Source organism: Taudactylus pleione, unplaced genomic scaffold (assembly GCF_031769625.1).
Source record: "Taudactylus pleione unplaced genomic scaffold, aTauple2 ptg000009l, whole genome shotgun sequence".
Lineage (NCBI taxonomy): Eukaryota > Metazoa > Chordata > Amphibia > Anura > Myobatrachidae > Taudactylus > Taudactylus pleione.
This window is the reverse complement of record NW_028284412.1, coordinates 12,326,765-12,348,574: the sequence shown is the minus strand read 5'-3', so window position 1 is coordinate 12,348,574 and position 21,810 is coordinate 12,326,765. Positions and strand designations below refer to the sequence as shown.

General features: G+C 47.0%; 1 protein-coding gene across 3 annotated transcripts in view; it reads right to left on the bottom strand.

The window, feature by feature from the left end:
• The window catches only part of DRP2 (dystrophin related protein 2), a 129,852-nt gene that overhangs the window by 40,735 nt on the left and 67,307 nt on the right, over nt 1–21,810 (bottom strand). For 2 of the 3 annotated variants that reach the window (XM_088467231.1, XM_088467238.1), the window contains exons 14-18: nt 21,348–21,514; nt 7,097–7,208; nt 6,866–7,002; nt 6,187–6,252; nt 4,779–4,844 (exon numbers count right to left, since the gene is read on the bottom strand). In XM_088467231.1, the coding sequence (XP_088323357.1) occupies nt 4,779–4,844; nt 6,187–6,252; nt 6,866–7,002; nt 7,097–7,208; nt 21,348–21,514 (548 nt within the window). Of the gene's footprint in view, nt 1–4,778; nt 4,845–6,186; nt 6,253–6,861; nt 7,003–7,096; nt 7,209–21,347; nt 21,515–21,810 lie in introns of those variants that run through there. The other variant, XM_088467245.1, reaches the window with a different exon arrangement.

Here is a 21,810-nt window from a genome sequence, read left to right as displayed (position 1 = left end):
GGAACGTCAGGAAATGGATAACATGCAGCCAAACGTCCCTGAGGCTTTATACCTCTTACCAGGCGTTCGCCAGGCTGTAGCCCTGCGATTAACTAAATCATCCGATAAAGGGAATTCCGCAGAAGTAGCCTTTTATTTGTACAAACGAGTAATGGGTCCCTTGCGCACTGGATGACTGACACTAGTTGTTGCGGGGTGTGCTGCGAGTAGAACAGAGGTGCCTCGCCCTCTTAGGTTTACAAATAGAAGGGAGTGGTTACCGCGCTCAACCCCTGGATGGTGTATTTGATGCTTGTGTGTCTATAGATCAAACTGGTATGTGGGTTATAATGTAATTTATTAATACAATACGATATGGACTTTTATGTGTCAAAGAATAAAATCACAGTGTTACACACAAATATACAAACATACAAGTGAATACATTCTGAATGGTACAGTTGCAGTAGGTCAGAATAAAATATTAACACAAGAATATAAATGCCTGACCGGCAGTAGACGGCAGAGTGCGGCATCCCGCAGTGCTGTTATAGTTAGTTGGCATGCGTATAGAATAATGAAGTCAGTGGTTAGTGGTAAAAAACAAGGGATATGCACAATCCAATAAGGTGCACAGATCGGATGTAGAAAAAAAAAAATTGTTCAAAGGTTGAAGAAACGTGGCCAGGAATAGTTACTGTAGATGATGGTAGTGGCTGTTAATGCACAATAATTTGGATAGCTTGGAGAGTGAGGTAGAAACAGAACAGGGGGGAGGACAGTGTGTGAATCAGTCTCGGCAGAAGTGGATCAAGTACCTTTGCAGATAGCCTCAGTTCCGGTATGCCTTATTCGGATGGGGCGCTGGATGGTTGTCAGCTGGGTTGGTATGCCCGGCTTCCCTGCAGTGTGGGCTGCAAACGACGTGCATGATGCGGCCGGATTGTTGGGCACACTGGGCTGCCTGGATGTCGGCTGATTCAGTCTGGCCACGGCTTTCCTTCTGTGGGTTAGTCGCGGGGGGGGGGGGACCGTTCCTTCCTCCTAGCTGGTGGTACTGGGGACCGCTGGCCTGAGTTCTTCCTTCGCTTCCGGGTAGGCGTCCGGAAATCCCGGTCACGTGACGCCGGGAGCTGGGGCTGCTGGATGGTACTAGTCGTATCCTGCTCGTATGATCGGAGATTGTGGGTGTGTCCCAACGTGTTTCGGCCAGGTTGGCCTTCCTCTGGGGGTGTGGACAAACAGAACTTGCTGGAACAGAGTTACTGGTTCGTTATCCTCTATGACCCAGATGGCTCTGACAGTGCACACCAAAGCAGGAATAGTAACCCCAAACCAAGTCCCCATCTCTAGTGGAGGGGACTCAGGGTTAGAAACATCCGCGATCTCTCCATCATCAGATGACATCTCAGAGATGTGTGTGGACTATGCTGACACCAGAGGACGCCTAGATGGCTTAGTGGCTTTCTCCTCCTGCAACAAGTCTGTAGAGCAGTAGAGGTAGCTGCCATCCACCCCTGGCGGAGGCACAGGAGGAATCTGCATAGCAGTAATCTGTTGTGGCAATCCCTGCGAGGGAAACTGTGGTAACCCCATAGAGGGGAAAGCAGCTGGCACCGCTAAGCGGGACCTGAGATACAAGGAAGCCCTTATAAAGGGACCAGGACAATAGAAGGGCCTGGTAGATTATACCACCTAATCCATCCTGTACCATCTCCTCCTCACATAAACCTTCAGCACCTGACCCGCAAAATAACAGAGTGGGTGCACGTAGCTGTAGAGCTATATAGTACACAATACGGCACGGAGTATTAATGCCACCACTAAGTGTATATGTATATATATGTATATATAACAAGGTAGGAAGACTGGACCAGTCTGACACTTGGGCAAGCAGCAGGAGCTTACTGCTCAGATATGGCAGAGTGCGACGTACAACAGTATGTGACAATTCTCACAAATACCCAGCTTTATATATGCGAGATATCAGAAACACCCTGACTACATCTGTAAGCCGGGCATAATTCAGAGATAGAGACAGTTTGTAAAAAAAATAGAGACAGACAGACAGTGCTAGCACGAGTCACATACCATGTAGAAATTAACCTGCACAATGGCACTATAATCAACTACGCAGACTCAGTGTCTGGTAGGCAATAGTGCTGCATACACTGACCCAAAAGGGAGAGGTAAGCAGGGGGACCGCGCACACGCTGGCCAGAGAGAACTGCGACATTGACATCCAAGAAACTGGCCTCCGGAGACCTCTGAGGTGGAGTGGCCTGAGGAGGGGAGCAGCTCATCGTAGCCAGACCGAAGTGGAAAGGCGCTCTTTTGCTGGGAGAAGGAGCCGGCTGTTAGACAGGGAAGGCAGCCTCCCCTAGCCAGCGTTTAACCCCTGGGACGCTGGAGCATTTCCGTTATCCCTCCAGCCTGCTGTTCCTGGTGGCCTAGTGGAAGAGCAAGACTCAGTGCCTGGCTCAACATGCTGTCATCCCCAGGGAGTCCCGAGCCCTGGGGGAAAAGGACTGCATCGCGGCGGGTCTCCACGGGGGTGACCCGCTGCTTACCTTCCCCTGGACTGTCCGCTCTTGAACAAAAACTTCTTTAAAATTAATAAAATCTTCAGGGGCTGTGTTTACAGCCCCACCGTGTGCAGTGACCCGACTTCAGGGTCCAAGGTCTCCCTGTGGAGCCTATGGACCCTGAAGTAGAAATAGTAATACCAGTAAGCTGCACACAATATAGAGGGGAATTCAATTAGAGGCGAAAAGCCATATTCGCCTGTTTTTTTGTGAAAAATATGCCTAAAAAAAAATTTGCCAAATTCAATTCCAGGACTATTTCGCCTAAGTGGAAACAATTCTCCAAAAAAGATTCTCCAATCAATAGCTGGTGAGAAGAAGTGCAAAATCTTTATTTTGGGGTGCAAACGTGGGGAAACAACTCAGACCCCTTGGGGCAGCCCCCCAAAGGACAAATCTGCAAAAAAAACATAAACATAAACCTAAGAACACCCCACAAAAGACATGTCATTTTTGGGGTGAAAATTTAAAAAGTGGGGGGGATAATCATTAAAAGTAGCGAAATAGACTTCTTGGGGGTCCCCAAGTATGTGTCAGGTGTTTTTGGGATTGCAGGTGCATGCAGCAGGTGGGTTTTTCATGTTTTTTAAAAGTTCACTTTAGAGACATAAAACATGCTAGCACCCATTTTGAAGCACCCCAAATTTGACAGGACTACTTTAATTTCACCAAAAAATACAGCTTTATGCCATTCTTCACCACTTTTACAAAGATGCTAATAGCAAGCAATTTAGGGCTATTAGTACACATCTATATTGATTCCCTATATTAGTGTATATTTTTTTGTCGTACAGACTGATTTCCCCAATTCTTTCTGTACTTTTCACCTGTTCCGCATTCGCCTATTTCCATTTTCGCCTGTTTTGCAATTAAATTAGGCGAAAAGCGGGGACGAGCACGGAATAAATTCGCCTCTGAAACGGGCGAATAAAGCGAACAGTCGGACAGGCGAAAACTTCGCCTCTAATTGAATATGGCTCAAAGTGTATAGCTAATACTGCAATGTGACACCCTTCACAAATACAAGTAAATGTGAAGTACAATGAACCCCTACACACCTGGAACTGATGGGTTAAAGAGAGAGCAGCAGGGATAGATATAACTGACAGTAAGAAACTTAAAGCAGTATATCACAACAGTAGAGCTAGCATAAGTCACATACAATGCATATAAATATAAATATACTTGCAATGGGCACTAAATCAACTACTCAAGCAACACTAGGCTGGTAGGATTTGAGTGCTTCATAACCTGGCTCCGGGGAGTGATACAGGACCCGATCTCCTGAGACCTACACCTGAGCGTCTCATTAGGGAGGAGCGTAGGAGGAGCAGCTCAGAAGTGGGAAGACTCACCTGAGAAATCACACTCTGAGCTGGGGGAGGGGCTGTCAGGAGAGAGCACTTACCTCCCCACTACTGTATTAACCCACGGGTCTACTGGCTATCAAAGATGCCAGATTTTACTGTCCTGGTGGTGTAGTGGGGGTGCGGGCGAACCGTATGCCCCACAACAGCGTCCTCTGGCTGGTCTCCACAGCCGGAGGTAAGGACTGCATTCAGACACGATTCCCCATTCTCCGGCTGCAGTGGAGCGGCTAGCCAAGCTCTGCTGGTGCCCACCCTAACCACTGGACAGCTCACTGGTGTTGCAGCACAGGCGGGGGTAGTAGGAGCAGTTGCCCAGGCGTCCGTTAGGACGCTCAGCGCGACTTGCTCAGAAACAAAGTAATAACTTTAAAACATAAACTAAAAGCTTGGGGCTGTCTAACACAGCCCCATTATTCTCAAAGGTGCGACTGCTTCTGCCAGCACCAAACGAAAAAACTGGCTGCCTGTGGCTGGCTATATATGGAGGAGGGCCGGTGCATCCTGGGAGCTAAAGCTTTAAGTGTTTGGTGTGCGGCTCATGCCAACCAACTACACCCCATGGTGATCCCTGCGGATCCCCTATGGACCCTAAAGAAGAAATGTATTTTATATTGATTCATTTAAACAAAATTAATATAGTTGTTAAATCACCAAACATAAACATTGTATACCTAGTGAAGTAGATCATGCTGAATGTTATGAAACTGGCTACTTAGGTTTTGAAGATATATACAGTATATATTTTATTTAACAGTTAAAACTAAAGCAAACACAGTAAATGGAGCATTGTCTCATTCTGACATTACATGTATAGAATGATGTGAAGAACAAGGAGAGAACTTACAGACTGTCGTCAGGGGAAAGGCTGTCACTGAAGAAGGAACAGTTCTGACTTTCCATCTCAGCAAGTCTGCATAAAACGTAATGGGATAGAATAATCTGTTTCATAATATGGGCAGAGTTTATTAAGTATTAGCAATCTTGATTTCCTTCCTTCCCACATAAGAAAAATGATGCAACCTCCATTCCCTTAATTTGGATATAGAGCTCTGTGCCTCCTCGTGTCAGGCTACAGGAGAGATCTAATAAGAGTGATTTCTAATACGCTACATAGGATCAGGCACTCGGTATTTGAAGGCTCCCTAGCAAAAGTTTGCAAAGGCCCCAATGAACCACCCAATAATGAAAAATGCATACAACACATGTAACTATGACAAGGAGGATGGGCCCCCCAAAGTTCTGGGCCCTTTAGCAGCTGCACCCCTTGCACCTATGGTAGTTATACCCATGCATGGGATGCAGGTCCAGACTGGAAATCCCTTTCAGGCAAAACAAATATTTTGGCTGTTATGAGAACTTGATCACTTGAATGATACAGCTGTATTCAGTACCTATAGAAATGGCCAAATACAGATCAGATATTAAATATCTTCCTATTTCCATTGAGATTTGGGTTTAATAAGGAATATTCCAAAAACATGACGTGTGTGACCACAGAGGTCTGAGAACTTTGCTTTTGAGCAAAGTTGCCAATTTATTCCTTTTAGTAATGACATGTATAATTATAAAGATTCGGTTTTGCAGCTAGTCTGTTTACTGTATTACATGGTTTTAATTATCCGGAATATCATTTTTAGGTGGCCAGATTTATCATTAGTATCAATGCGATGTGACTAGGACGCACCAAGAGAATAAGCTGATTAATTTGATATGTGACACTTTAATATCTGTGTGCGACTGAGTCTCAATCTATATACGAAGTGCTACGATGCAGCAGTCATAGCTCTTTTCCATGCCAAGTTCCGTTGTGCTTAGTATAGACTCAGTCGTACACAGATATACAACTGTTGCATATCAAATTAATCAGCACAGCCTCGGATAGTACATAGCATAGTGACTAAAACATTTTCAGCAAAGACGGACGCTCACTTGCACCAGGCATCTCACACCACATGGTGTATTGAGGCTAACAGCTGTGTCTGACATATTTTGTTGTGAAAACCAACAACGTCATCTGACATAACGTGTCAGGTACGCTACTTGTGATCTACCACTGAACCCATTGTTTACAACATCCTCAGCTTAGTGTTATCTTATAAAATAAAAAAATACAAATAAGATATCTGTAAACACATTAATGCATACAGACAAACCGCTCTGTTCTGTTGCATATACAATAATGATAACAAAACCTCCCAACACACACACACACACACACACACACTTACTTGTCCTGTCATTCTTGTACAGACCTGCTAGCAAAGTGCTCTATCCGTGAATGTGTATCAGCATGCGGAAGCATTGGAGAGGACAATGGTCTGAAATTTAGTAACAACGTATTATAAAAAGAGAGCATAGATAGAAAATACACCTGAATGTGACATTTATGCTGTCCTGAGATAGTTTGAAAAAGAAATACAGGATAAGAAATACGAAAAAAAATCTAGCAAAAATGTAAACTTTATAAACATGGACAAATTTGATCTCAGTATTTATGTCTAATTATCAATCACAAAGTCTAAAACAACAATAGTTAACTAATATGTTAAATGACTATTGTGACCCACAACTTCTGTCTGTATTAGCTCATAACCTGATACTTAGCAACTCCTGTCTAATTTATATTCCCTGACTAATCCTTCTTTCACCTTGAAATTGTTAATATTGAATATATTCTCTCTGCGATGGTTGCATTTAAGAAGATTTGTGTATACTGTATATAGCTTCATTTATAATCTGCCTGATGAAGAGGCTCTACATCCTAATACACATTTACTTTTGAGAATAATAATAATATTTTAAATATGAGAGAAGCAATTGTAATTAATTATATATTAGAATATTAATTTAAAGTGTACATATAATTAATACACATCTAATAGTAGCTTGTATTAATCCTAGGGATGTGAATTAGGATGATCAATGTCTCACGTGTCAGTAACTTCAGCTTCAAGCACAGACTGCACAGGTAGATAACCTCGTTGTGGATGTCGACTAAAGTATTGACGAGTCCTAAATTTATTCTTGAGAGTTGTAGCAAAATCCCTCATTTTCTCTCCGGAGGTTGTCTGCAAACAAAACACAAATGTAATTACACTAGCTTTCAAAAATGACATGACCGCCACTATAAATAAGCAGGAACAAAAATAAATGCTTAAATACCGTTGTGTAATACTCCATGATTGGATAGTGGAGCTTGTTTCCTTTCCCTGCTTGTCCAGTTAGGAAACAGGACTGGCAGATATCCACCCCAAATTGTTTTAGACTTCGATACCTGGAAGGCCAGATAGATATTAACTACATTAAGGAGATTATGTGATAAATCTAGTGATCACTTTAGCCTTGACCCACAATATGTATAGTTACCTAATAAAGGCTGACATGTTGTACCTTCTATATAATTAGGCTGCGAAAAATACTAGAGACAAAAACCTAACTTCAAAATAAGATAAAAGCAGATTACACACACCAGTCTTTTCTGTTTACATATAAAAGATCCATAAATAACACAGAGGGTCACGTAAAAAGTACAAGTGTCTAGTTGTCCGCCATGTGCATTTCTAAGTGCTATTGGAAAGCAGTGGCACATACTGTAAGTAGGAGCATTTCTGTCTCAAAATATTCATGAGGCAGTTTTATTGCATCTGTGTTTGTATACTACTACAGGTTGAGTCTCCGATATCCAAAATGCTTGGGACCAGGGGTATTTTGGATAATGGAATATTCTGTATTTTGGAATATTTGCATATCATAATGAAATATCTTGGGAATGGGACCCCAATATACAGACAGAATGCATTTATGTATTATATACACCTTATACACACAGCCTGCAGGTAATTGTATACAATATTTTCAATAATTTTGTGGCTCAAGCAAAGTTTGTGTACAGAAATGAAATTAATTTATGTTTCATATACACCTTATACACACAGCCTGAAGGTAATTTTATACAATATTTTTGATAATTTGTGCCTTAGACAAAGTTTGTGTACATTGACCCATCAAGAATCAAAGGTTTCGTTATCTCAGTCAAGCCAAAATAATTCTGTATTTCTGAATATTTGGATATGGGAGACTCAACCTGTAGTACATTGGTCATAAGTGCGCCTATAAAGGTTCTTTCTCACAATAGTACAACTACAAGGGTTATACCCAGTCTATAAATTCCCCTCAAAGTCTCTAGTGGCATTCCCTGCCGGGATGTCAGGGAATGCCATTGTGATTATGCCGTCTTGGCCACTTTTATGTTATTTAAATAATTCTGTTCTTCAAAATTATATTTTACTCTTACTCTAATCTGCACTTAACAAGGAACTCCCTGTATCTGCCCAAAGCCTAACATTTTTCAATGCAATCTTATGCACCCTGACAACGCCGACCATCTTGGACCATTTGTGCAATAGTAGTGTAGGCAAAATTAAATATCTATTAGGAACTAGGATAGTTTTATAGAATGAGCTAAGGTAATTAATAGGATGTATGCTTTGGATTAGGGTGGGTATAGGGTGGGACTCAGACTGGGTATAAGGTCAACACTCTTTTAGCATTTGGGCCAGCAGAAGCACCCATCCCTAGGGCATGGTGCCCTCATCATACCTCCCAACATGGCCCCTTCCAGGAGGGGCAAAAAGCTCTGTTCCTGGACTTCCCTCTTAATTTATGATTGCCACCACCTGTGTTGAACTAGTTAATTGATAAGAAAAGTGTTTCAACACAGGTCATGGCAATCAAATTAAGAGGGAAGTCCAGGAACAGAGCATTTTGTTCCTACTGGAATGGGTCATGTTGTGAGGTTTGCTTTTAAGGTACCTCCAGACCACCTACACTAGTTCCCTACACCCTCCAAAATCCAACTCAAATGACTTACCAACAATGCCACCTACATCACCACTCCTCATACATCTTACATGTATAAATATAATAATAATAATAATAATAATAATAATAAAAATAACAATAGTATCTTCTTCAACCCCGCTTAGAGCTATCTCTGATCTGTGCCTTCGCTCCTCCCTGATAACCATCTCTGCCTACAAGACTCCTGTGCTGCTACCTACCTATGGAATTCCCTAATACACCTGAAGATATATTCCCACTGTCTCCACTGTGTCCTTTTAAATGACCTTGCAAAGGGACTAGAAAGTATATTTGCGGATAATTCTTAACTATGGGCCTGATTCAGAGTTGCACGCAAAGCCGATAGTTTGCGCACAACTCCGATGGTGGCCGATCGGCGCATGCGCATGATCTGTACTGCGCATGTGCCAGTCAGTGTCTGATGGACAGTCTGTGGGACGGCGTCCCAGAGAATGGGGACGTGTCTGCCCTGTTTTTTAGGCGTGCTGAAGCTAGTGGCTGCATCCATGTATGTAGCTTCACTGGCTTCAGCTGCATGAAGACAACAGCCATCCTGAGTAACCTGAAGGTTACTCAGATGACCAATGGCCACGCAGATGATCCAATGCAGCATCCCCGGATGCAGATGCAAATCACAGAAGTCGGCAGGAGGCATCTATTTACACAGGACACCTCCTGCGGCAGTAGCATACTTTAGCATCACTGCAATGCTATAAGCATACAACTCTAATCAGGCCTTATGTAAGCTTATAAGCACAAAATAGGATAGTATCTCACTGCAAACTAATTTAAACAAATTGGAAAGTAGAACATGAAATTGTCGGTCCCAGGATGCACAAGTCCTCCTCCGCATATACCCCGCCCCCAGCCAAAGGCAGACCAGTTTTGTGAACTAGCCCAAGGAAGGAGCCCGAAAGAGGGGAAGGAAGAACAGTACACTCGAGAAACTCTCCCAGAATATGAAGGAATCAGTGACTAAGAGAAAAAATACCCAATGAAGCCAGGTGCGTCATGGTGGACCCTATGGCTATAAGAAAAAGAGTTAACAAAGGTAAGTCTACCATAACTCTTAATTTCTTCTTCAGGGTCCATAGGGATCCACAGGGATACTATGGGGATGTCCTAAAGCAGTTTCCCCTAAGGGTGGGGACGCTCCTGAGCAGAAAGGAGAATCCATTGCACAAAGAAAGCATCCTGAGAGGCAAAGGTGTCAAAGGCGTAGAACCTGAGAAAGGTGTGGACGGAAGACCACGTGGCCGCCTTGTACAATGGTTCAGCAGAAGCGCCACGTCGAACCGCCCACGAAGATCCCACAGACAGAGTAGAATGTGCTCTAACCCTGTTTGGAACAGGAAGGTCAGCTTGCGTGTACAGATTGTCATGTGGAGCCATCGAGCCAGAGTCTGTCTGTTAGCTGGCCAGCCTCGCTTGCGAAAGCCGTACAACACAAAGAGAGAATCTGATTTCCTAAAGGAATTAGTCCTTGATTCAGAGCCGGACGTTCTTTCAGAGCGCTCGCTCTGAATCAGGGCGTTTTTTGGGGGTTTTTTGGAGCCGACCTCCAGGCCACTTGCTAAGCTGTGGATGACCACCCATAGCTTTTGCGAGCGGCCATATGATGGTCGCGATGGTCACGACCATCGGGCTTGCGACGAGACCCTTGCGGTGGACTTCCTGCTTCCGAGTGATGTCAGTAGGGCCGCCCACAAACGGCAGACGTTCCTGTAGGAACACCCCCGTTTGCCCAGCCACCCCCCCCCTCCAAACTGGGCGAGCTGTCGATCAACATCGACAGCCGCCCCTTTTGGATGCGAGCGCCGGAGAGAGTGCCTTTTGCGCTCGCTCCGGGGCTCGCGCGTGTGCACTGCCTAACAATCGACCCGCTTGCGAGCACATAGCGCTTACATGAGTCTGAATCAGGCCCTTACGATCCACATAGAGAACCACATCCAGGGAGGCTTCACCTGCAGAGAGATCTGAAGACTAGAAAAGGTAGAAAAGATAGCGAGGAGAAAGAAAAGATAGCGAGGAGAAAGAAAAGATAGCGAGGAGAAAGAGCGTCTTTGCAGTCAGTCACTTGAGGTCTACTGAGTCCAGAGGTTCAAACGGAGAAGCCTGTAGAGCCCGGAGAACCAAGGACAAATCCACGGGGCCACCGGAGGGACAAAAGGAGGTTGAAGGTGGAGAACACCCTGAAAGAATGTTTTAACATCAGAAAGGGAAGCGATCCTTTGCTGGAACCAGACTGACAGTGCAGAAACCTGAACTCTAAGGGAGGCCAGGTGGAGGCAGAGGTCTAACACAGCCTGGAGAAAGGCAGCACCCGGGAAACCCTAAAAACCGTAGGATCATAGTCTCTCGGGGAGCACCACTGCAGGAGTGCCAAACTCTAATAGATTTGGGGAAGGCATACGTGCCCGAAGCATCGTCTGGATCACAGAGCGAGTAAAACCCTTGGCCTTTAAGAGAGATGAGTCAAGAGCCACGCCGTCAAAGACAGATGAGGTAGGTCAGGCTGCAAGCAAGGGCCTTGCGCTAATAGATCCGGCTGTAGAGGAAGTGAAAAAGGAGTGTCTATGGAGAGACTCCATAGGTTGGTAAACCAATGGCAGCTGAGCCAGGCTGGAGCTATCAGTATCACCGTGCCGCCTTCTTGCTTGAATTTTCAGAGAACCCTCAGGTGGAGGGAAATCGGAGGAAAGAGGTATTTGGGATTGAAGTCCCACCTCACTGCCAGAGCATCCACAAAGACAGCTGAGGGGTCTCTTGTCCAGGACCCGTACCTGGGGACTTTGTGGAGGTTATGTGAGGCCATGAGGTCTACGTCTGGTAGGCCCCATTTGTCCACCAGGAGTTGAAAAAGACATCTGGGTGGAAAGCCCACTCTCCGGCCTGATGGCTTAGTCTGCTTCCTAATTGAGGACTCCAGGAATGAACACTGCCGAGATTGCTGGGAGATGATGTTTGGCCCAGACCAGGATGTGTGCTACTTCCTGCATGGCTGCCCAACTTCGCGTGCATCCTTGGTGGCTGAGGTAGGCTACCGCAGTCATGTTGTTGAACTGGATTTGGACCGGCCTGCCCCGGATGAGATCTTGCACCAGAGTGAGCACTACTGTACACTACTCAAAGCTCCAGAATGTTTATGAGGCGACTTTCCTGGGTTCTCCACCGTCCCTGAAAGGTATGATGACTGGTTATAGCACCCCATCCGTGAAGACTGGCATCAGTAGTGAGAAATTCACAATTTGGAATCCAGAAGGGGCGACCCTTGTACAGATGGGGAGTCTGTAGCCACCATGAGAGGGAAAGCCGAACCTCCGGAGAGAGGAGGATCACCTGGGACCGAATCAGATGATACTGCCTGTTTCACTGGGAGAGAATCAGTTGTTGAAGGGGTCTGGAGTGGAACTGGGCGTATGCCACTATATCGAAGGTGGATACCATGGACCCCAGGACCTGTATTGCTGAGTGATATCCTCTGATTGTGGAGCAAGTTGAGCCAAAATTTTGTCCGCTGGCAGAAAGATCTTTTGTATTCGAGAATCCAGGAGTGCCCCCAGATGTACCATCCGCTGTGTCGGAGAGAGGGAGGACTTTTCCCAATTGACGAGCCAACCGTGTGTTTGTAGGCAGTCCACGGTCAGCAGGAGATAGCATTGTAACACAGCTGGTGAATGCGCCAAGATTAAGAGGTTGTCTAGGTATGGCAGGATTCTTACTCCCTGGCGCCTGAGTTGGGACGCCATAACTGCCATTACTTTGGTAAAGACCCAAGGGGCAGTTGACAGACCAAAGGGTAGCGTTCAAAACTGGTAAGGTTGCTGCAGGACAGCAAACCGTAGGAACCGTTGGTATGTATCCTGAATATCCAGAGAAACCATGAAATCCCCAGGCTCCAATGCCAGGAGAATTGATAGTAGAGTTTCCATGTGGAACTTGGGCACTCAAATAAATTTGTTGAGGGGAGATTCAGAATAGGCCGATGAGACCCGTTTGGCTTCTGAACCCAAAAAAACAGGATTTTGGTACTTACCGTTAAATCCATTTCTCCGATTCCACACGGGACACTGGAGCTTCATGACAGTGGGGTATAGACGGTGGGTTGAGTTGAGCCTGGCACTTTAAAAATCTACAAGTGTGACTGGCTCCTCCCCCTCTATGCCCCATCAGCCCCAGTTTTAAAGAACTGAGCCCGAGAGGAGAACAGTAACGAAACAATCCAACATACTGACACACTGCAAGAACACAGCAGGCTGCAGGGATAAACAGTCACACAACAAAAACAGACCAAACTGCAACAGAACTGAAGCAGAACAGGTAACTGATAACAGGCAAGAAGCACTGGGTGGGCGTCCAGTGTCCCCTGTGGAATCGGAGAAATGGATTTAACGGTAAGTACCAAAATCCTGTTTTCTCCTTCATCCACTAGGGGACACTGGAGCTTCATGACAGTGGGGACGTCCCAAAGCTACCCTCCTTGGGGGGAGAGTGCTGAACGCCCTGCAAGACACTGCGACCAAAATTTGAAGCAGAAGCCGCAAAAGTGTCAAATCTGTAGAAACGTACAAAAGTATGAACCGAAGACCACGTAGCTGCTCTACAAAGCTGTGAAGCCGAGACACCTCTACGTGCCGCCCAAGAAGTACCCACAGAGCGCGTAGAATGCGCAGAAATGGATACCGGCGGTGGTCGAGCAGAAGCAACATATGCCTGACGAATAGTCAGACGAATCCACCTGGCCAAAGTCTGCTTAGACGCAGGCCAGCCACGCCGATTGGCATCATAAAGGACGAACAGAGCCTCTGATTTACGTAGTCCCTCAGTACGGGTCACATAAATGCGAAGTGCCCGAACCACATCCAAGGAGTGAGAATCCCCGGAAGAGTCCGACAACGCTGGGACTACAATCGGCTGATTCAGATGAAAACCCGAGACCACCTTGGGCAAAAAGGAAGGCCGGGTACGAAGTTCCGCCCGATCTTCGTGAAAAATCAAGTAAGGAGAACGGCAGGACAAGGCTCCAAGTTCAGACATTCGTCTGGCCGAAGCCAGGGCCAATAAAAGGATCATCTTCCAAGTAAAATACCTCAATTCCTCCTGCAAAGGCTCAAAGGTGGATGACTGAAGAAAAGATAAAACAAGATTCAGGTCCCAAGGAGCCGTGGGTGGCACAAAGGAGGGCTGAATTCTAAGTACCCCTTGAAAAAAGGTCTGAACCTCTGGAATCAGAGCTAGGCGACGCTGGAAAAAAAATAGAAAGAGCAGAAATCTGCACTTTAAGCGATCCCAAGCGTAGGCCCGCATCAAGGCCTTTTTGAAGAAAAAGAAGAAGACGCGGTAAATGAAAAGAGGAAGATCCACGACCCTCACACCAGGAGATATAAGCCCTCCAAATGCGATGATAATGCGCTGATGTTACCGGTTTTCTAGCTCTAAGCATGGTAGGAATGACCGACCTAGGAACACCATGGCTTCTTAGTATGGCGGTCTCAATAGCCACGCCGTTAAATGAAGCCGCCGTAAATCTGGGTACACACATGGGCCCTGTTGTAGAAGGTCCGATCGTAGCGGAAGAGGCCAAGGTTCATCTGCCAGAAGGAATAATAGATCGGAGTACCACACCCGACGAGGCCAATCCGGAGCCACTAGGATGACGGTGGACGACTCTCGTTTGATCCGCTTGAGAATCCGAGGGAGAAGCGGAAACGGTGGGAACAGGTACACAAGGCTGTACGGCCAAGGGATCAGTAAAGCATCTGCTCCCACCGCTGCCGGATCCATGGTCCTGGAGCAGTAAAGGGGTAGTTGATGATTTATCCGTGATGCCATCAGGTCTATCTGTGGTTTCCCCCATCTGCAAACCAGTTGATGAAAGACCTCGGGATGAAGGGACCACTCCCCGGGATGAAGATCCTGACGACTGAAGTAGTCCGCTTCCCAATTGTCGACTCCCAGAATAAACACTGCGGAAATTACCTCTACGTGTCTTTCTGCCCACAGAAGGATGCGACTGGCTTCTCTCATTGCCAAACGACTGCGGGTTCCTCCTTGGCGATTTATGTATGCCACTGCCGTGGCGTTGTCAGATTGCATCCGAACCGGAAGCCCTCGTAACAGAGGAGCAGCCTGTATCAAAGCTCTGTAGACTGCCCGCAGTTTCGAGAACATTGATTGGTAAGAGGGATTCCTGCTGCGACCAAAGCCCCTGGAAGTGACTGTCCAGAACCACAGCTCCCCATCCGCGGAGGCTGGCGTCCGTGGTGACCAAGGTCCAATTCCAAATTCCGAAGCGCCGACCCGCTAACAGATGCTCCGTCCGAAGCCACCAGAGCAAGGATATGCAGGTCCGGGGAGACAGATGCACCAGCCGATGCATCTGTAGGTGGGACCCGGACCATTGAGACAGAAGATCCAGTTGAAAAATTCTGGAGTGAAATCTGCCGAATTGGATGGCCTCGAAGGAAGCCACCATTTTTCCCAGGAGATGGATGCAAAGATGCATGGACACTTTCCTGGGTCTGAGCACCAAACGAACCAGCTCCTGTATGGCTATGGCCCTGTCCCTTGGCAAGAATACACGAAGCAGAACAGTGTTTAGAATCATTCCTAGGAACTGAAGTCTCTGGGACGGCATCAACTGAGACTTCTGGAAGTTCACAATCCATCCGTGTTGAATGAGAATCTGATGTGTAAGAGACACTTGGTGTAAAAGGACTTCTGCCGTTGGAGCCTTGATGAGTAAATCGTCTAGGTACGGAACTATCGTCAACCCCGAGAGCGCAAGTGAGATACCATGACGGCCATCACCTTGGTGAATACCCTGGGAGCTGACGAGAGACCGAACGGCAGGGCCTGAAACTGGTAATGAGCTTCCTTGATGGCAAATCTGAGGAAAGCCTGGTGAGGAACCCAAATTGGGACATGCAGATAGGCGTCCTTGATATCTATCGACACCAGAAACTCTCCTGCCTATAGTCCCGCAATGACAGAATGGAGAGCCTCCATTTTGAACCTGTGAAATGAAAGATACTGGTTCAAGGATTTCAGATTCAGAATGGGTCTGACTGACCCATCCGGTTTCGGAACCACAAAAAGGTTTGAGTAAAACCCTTGTTGTCTTTGTGCAGTGGGAACCGCCACCAGAACCTCGGCCAGCAAAAGTTTCTCGATCGCTTGACGCAAAATTAGTTGCTTCAAGGGATCGACGGGCAAACCTGTTGTAAAATAACGCACAGGAGGAGTGAAAGCAAACTCGATCTTGTATCCCTGAGATACCAGATTCCGAACCCAAGTGTCTGGAGAAGTCCGTCTCCAAACCTCCGAGAAACGCTGGAGGCGAGCCCCCACCTTCGGATCTCCGAGATGGGATGGGAGCCCGTCATGCCTCAGGCTTGTCTGCTGGCTTGGGATCTGGACAGCGGGCATTAGTCGCTTGACGTCCTCTAGCACGGCCTCCTCGCCCCGCTGAAGACGAACGTCCCTGAAATCTTGCAGATGCTTGAAAGGAACGAAAGGAAGGTCCCCTAAACGAGCGACACGGAGGAGGTGCTGATGAAGGTAGAAAAGTACTCTTACCTCCAGTGGCCAGCGAGATCCACTTGTCCAGCTCTGGACCAAATAAAATATCGCCTGTGAAAGGAAGAGCTTCCACTGCTCTCTTTGACTCAGCATCCGCTTGCCAGGCATGAAGCCAAAGTGCCCGGCGAGCAGAGACCGCTGAAGCAGAAATCCTAGTGCCTACCTGGTCGATATCTCTGGAGGTGTCTCCTAAGTATGCTGCAGACTCCTGAATATGTTCTGCCAAGGTAATCAGATCTGCCCGCGGAGTGTTGGATTTAAGACCCTCAGTCAATTGTTCCGCCCACTTTTCCACAGCCTTGTTGACCCAAGATCCTACCAAGGCTGGCCGGAGAAGAGCACCTGCAGCCGTATAAATGGATTTCAAAGTGGTTTCTAATCTCCGCTCTGAGGTTTCCTTCAATGTAGTAGCTCCTGGAACAGGTAACGTGGTCTTCTTTGACAACCGAGAAACCGAAGAATCCACAGGTGGCGGGGTCTCCCACCTCTTTACCCGTTTCCTGCGGAAAATAGAAAGAGAGAAAAATCGCTTAGGAATCTGGAATTTACAGTCCGGATTCTGCCAAGCTGCCGTCATCTGTTCGTCCAACTGTAGAGAAACAGGGAATGTGACAGCAATCTTCTGTGACCTGGCAAACAAGGAGTCTTCTAACGATTCTGGAACTTCCGGGCCATAAATCTTAAGAACTTCCCTCACCGCTAGGATGAGTGAATCAATACCTTGCAATGCCTCAGGTTCTTGTGAGTAAGTCTCTACATCTGATTCGTCCAGCATCTCCCCTTCCTGCTGAGACGAGTGATCCGCTGCTGAGTACTCATCCGACTAGAGAACCGCCGGAAGAGCCCTCTTCTTAGATGAGTGACTTACCGTAGCTTCAGGAGCTTTAGACGCAGAACCCATAACCTGAGCAAGGCTATTCACCGAGCGGACTAAATTCTGAGCCCATGCTGGTTCTGTTGCTAGAAAAGAAGGGTGAGATGTGCTAGGTAGATCTCTGGCGGCCTCCCGTTCCCTACGGGAAGCGGCTAATTCAGATGATCCGCCATGACCCCTGCCAAACTATTTATGAAGGAGGAAGTGACAGACTGCATGCTAGCACTCTCTGCTTCACACGTCTCGCACAGGGAAGACCCTTCGGAGCGAGCATGGGTAAATTTTTTCCTGCACTTAGTGCAGGCAAACAGCTTTTGTGAAGCAGCTTTTTCTGTTCTGGATGTCATCATTTACTCACAGACAGACACCACATACAACTCAGTAGTGCAAAAGGAGTATAGGGAGAAGCAGAATTTCAATAATAATGCTACTCAAGTATAGGAGCAGACAGAGCAATAAGGGAGGAGCAGAATTTCAATAATAATGCTACTCAAGTATGGGAGCAGACAGAGCAGTATAGGAGGAGCAGAATTTCAATAATAATGCAGCTCAGTAACAGGGGCAGACAGTGCAATATAAGGGAGGAGCAGAATCAATAAAAAACAGAAGGTAGTCAACTACCTTACTGTAATTACAGAACCCCTGTATAAGCTGAGTCTTCTCCCCTCCGATCAGCTCTAGCTCTACTGAGGCGCCACTCCCTCTCAGAGCGCGCCAAACGAGCCCAGCAGTGAAGGAGGAAGAGGAGGAGGGCCTAAGCCCCACCCCCTTTTGTTAATGGCGCCGCTATTATATGCGCGCGGCATAGATCTCCCTGCAACCCAGCCGCACGCGGGGGCCAGCAGCACGACTGCCGCAAGTGATTAACGTGCCGATGCCTTTACACAAGCACCGGCACGCACAGGTAGGACCGCCGCTTCCTCTGCAGAGCGCGCCTACCTAACAGCCAGCGCCGGTGTTCTTCCGCAACACCAGCGTGGCACTGACAGCCGCGCGCTGTTAAAAAACCCAGCAGATTATTTTCACCTCTCCTGCTAGTCAGGAGAGGTGTGTATACTCACAGGGCTGCTGCGGCCAGAGTGCTGGGCAGTGAGGGGAGAGCGGGGACCCGGACACAAGCCAGTGTTAGCTGTGGCGGGCCCCGCTGAGTCTGATGACTCCTTAACTGCCAAAAGGCAGTCTCCCCTCCATAGGGTGACCGGACACAGGCTGCAGTAGCCGTGTGGTACCCTCTCTGGCGGCTCCCACGATGCAGGCAGACTGTCACAGCTAACAGACTGCCAGTCCTCTTGCTTGTTTCTTCATTAAAATTAATATAATATAACTTAAGGGCTGGAGACAGCCCCTGTGCACCGGCTCTACTCGGGCACATTCTAAAACTAGGGCTGATGGGGCATAGAGGGGGAGGAGCCAGTCACACTTGTAGATTTTTAAAGTGCCAGGCTCAACTCAACCCACCGTCTATACCCCACTGTCATGAAGCTCCAGTGTCCCCTAGTGGATGAAGGAGAAATAGTGGAATAAAAACCAGTTCCTCGCTGAGCCGAAGGAACCAGTATTATCACACCTGAACGTAGCAGTGAATGGCTTCCTGGAGGTACAGGGCCTTGAAGGGGTCTTATGGGGGACCAGTACAAAAAAAACTGCTGGGGAGGACGCGCAGGAAGGTGAGGGCGTACCAGAGAGACTTCTCAGACCCAGGCGTCGGTTGTTGTTTGATGCCTAGGCAAATCAAAGTCGTCGGCCTACCACCCTGGGAGGATTTGTCGTCAGACTTGAAAGCTGGACGTCTGGCCGACCAAGACTGCTTGGATCGTGGCTTGGTGGTCTTGTGAGAACTAGGCTGCCTGGGAAAGGACTGTCCTTTTGCCTTACCCTGGGGGCGAATGGACCAAAAAGAGGATGGTGTAGGCTTAAGGGCAGCTGCTGATGGCAGAAAGTAAAATTTTGAGGCTGCCACAGTAGCAACGATTTTGTCCAACACTCCGCCGAACGGCCTGTCTCCAGAGAAGGGTAAGGATTCGAGGGCCTTCTTGGATTCCGTGTCCGTTTTCCAAAGGACCCGGCGGGCGACTACTGCAGTCGCAGATGCCTTAGAGGCAAGGAGTCCAGTATTCAACACAGCTTCTCCCAAATAAGAGGCCACTTCCTGATTATGGGAGATGTAGGCCAGTAGTTCCCTGGTAGCGTCTGATGGCAGGCTCTCTTCCAGTGCCTCTGTTCATCCTTCGATAGCCTTAGCTACCCAGGCCGTGGCCATAGCCAGCCTAGTAATAGCGCAAGAAAGCGAGTGGACTTACCTGAAGGCAAGTTTACAGTTTTCTATCCGTAGCATCCTTGAGGATGTAGATGGCAAAGGCAGCGTAGAGTGTCTGACTAAGCGTGTCACATGTGAATCGACAGTAGGAGGGACTTCCCACTTAGTGCACTCACCAGTAGAGAGAGGGTAAAAAGACCTGTAACCAGCAGTACCCCAAGATTCCCCCATGAGCTCAGTGAGCTGGTCTGATTGAGGGAATTCAGCCTTAACTACCTTTTGATGTTTAAACATCGGGGTTTTAGGTTTAGGGGCGGGTTCATTATCCTCTATGTTCAGGATCGATTTAACCGCCCTCACTAAAGAAGGAACATCCACTGTTGATTGACAGTCCTGAGGGCGACCCGGGGTGAGAACCTTGTGCATCATCTGCCTCCTCAGATGATGGTTCAGAATCCGAAAGCTGGGTGTACTGAGAGGATGATACAGTCCGCCTATGTTCTTTGGCGGCGTACGGTCTGTCCGCCTGTAACATTTGCTGATACGCGGCATACTTTTGATCCATATTCTGAACTGAGTGGGCATAAACATCCATCTAAGGAGGATGCATAAGGGGTACCAACATAGTAGGCTGTAACAGCTGTGGGTACCCCATGGTGGGAGGCAGCGTGGGGGCAGACAAGCGGTCCACTAGCTGCGTCATAACCTGGGATAAGGAGGACACCCAAGGTGGCTCCTGGACAGGGGCTGGTACGCTGGGCTGGAGAGGTGGTGCATAACAAATAGTACACAGACCGTCCTGCAAGGAATCCTGGCTCTATTTATTATCATTATTTTTACTAAAATAAAGTGAAAAAGGGTGTTTTCACACCATTTTCACATTATTTTAGTATCATCTATAGTTATTACAGGGCAATTGGAGTAGAATTCGTAAAATTCTACTCCAACCACTAAGTATCACTTATATTTAGTAATCAGATCTCATTTCCCATAATTGTAATGGGAAATGTGATTTGCCTGGTAGTTACTAAAAATAAATAGTGAAAAAAATACCTATGGATCCCCTGTGATAATAACGCCACCTGGAGGTGGCGTTATCCAGGGTCTCCCCCGGTTACCGGGCTCCTACTCTGCTGTAATGGGCAGAGCAGAGAACGGAGCCGGTCCCAGTGATCAGCTGTGTGGTCTAAACAGACCGCAAGCTGATCTCTGCTAGAAAAAAAAAAAAGTAAAACATTTTTTTTTACTTACCTCACTCCATGGACCGGTGATCGGGGCTCCAGTGATGTTCTCCCTCTGGTCAGCTGGTCTCCCATAGTGCACTGCGGCCCGGTCATCAGGTGTCCGTGTCCCAGTGCAGTATGGGATGTCAGCTGACCGGAGGCATGGAAGACATCACTGGAGCACCGATGACTGCAGGTAAGCGCCGGGGGGCGGGGCTTAGCGCCGAGTGGGGTAGCAGCGACAGTTAGTCGGCGCATGCGTCGGCACTTTGTCACGGTATTTTGCAAAAATACTGTGACTAGTGTGCGGAGGGGATTCGCAGGGACAGAGCTTTATCGCAAGCTCTGTCCCTGCAAGGGATTTGTAGTAAATCCCTGTGATATTGCCTGAATTCGCAATGCGAATTCAGCCGATAATATCACACTACAATCTGCATTCAATATGCGGATTGTAGTAAATAGAGCCCTAAAGGAGCATTAAATTGTATTTAAGAGCTGTTGTGAATTGGAGCTTACATTGCCGTACAGACCTCTTAGAATGCACTAGGCCTGATTCAGAGATAAGATTCATTTTTATACAATTAAACTAAACATATATATGGCATCCCCTGTACATACCTAAATCCCTTTATTGGGCACTGTTTACAGATGGAACACTTTGTCTGATGTTTTACTGTCTCAGCCAACGTCACACGATGTAAAACCGGGAGCCAAACCAAAGACTGCGGCTCCAAACTTCCCCACTCCAGGAACTGGGAAAGCTCCAGTGATGCTGTTCCATTGCCCTATAAAAACATTACAGTCACTTGTTATGCAAATAAGTAAAACTCATTAAGTTTTATGTTTATTAGTCCTAAACAATTTAGATAGTTAGTTCATTAATACCTGTACCAAAATTCCAACTATATGGACACTTTTTAAACAAGACCAATGATAAATCAAACCACTTTTGAAGAGCAAGACAAACAACAAGCTTAATTTCACTCCAGAATAATATATACAGGTAAACCAGCGTTGGCTGAAAATAAATAAAAAAAACTAATACAGGACGGTTGTATCGATCAATAAAAAGGATATTTTA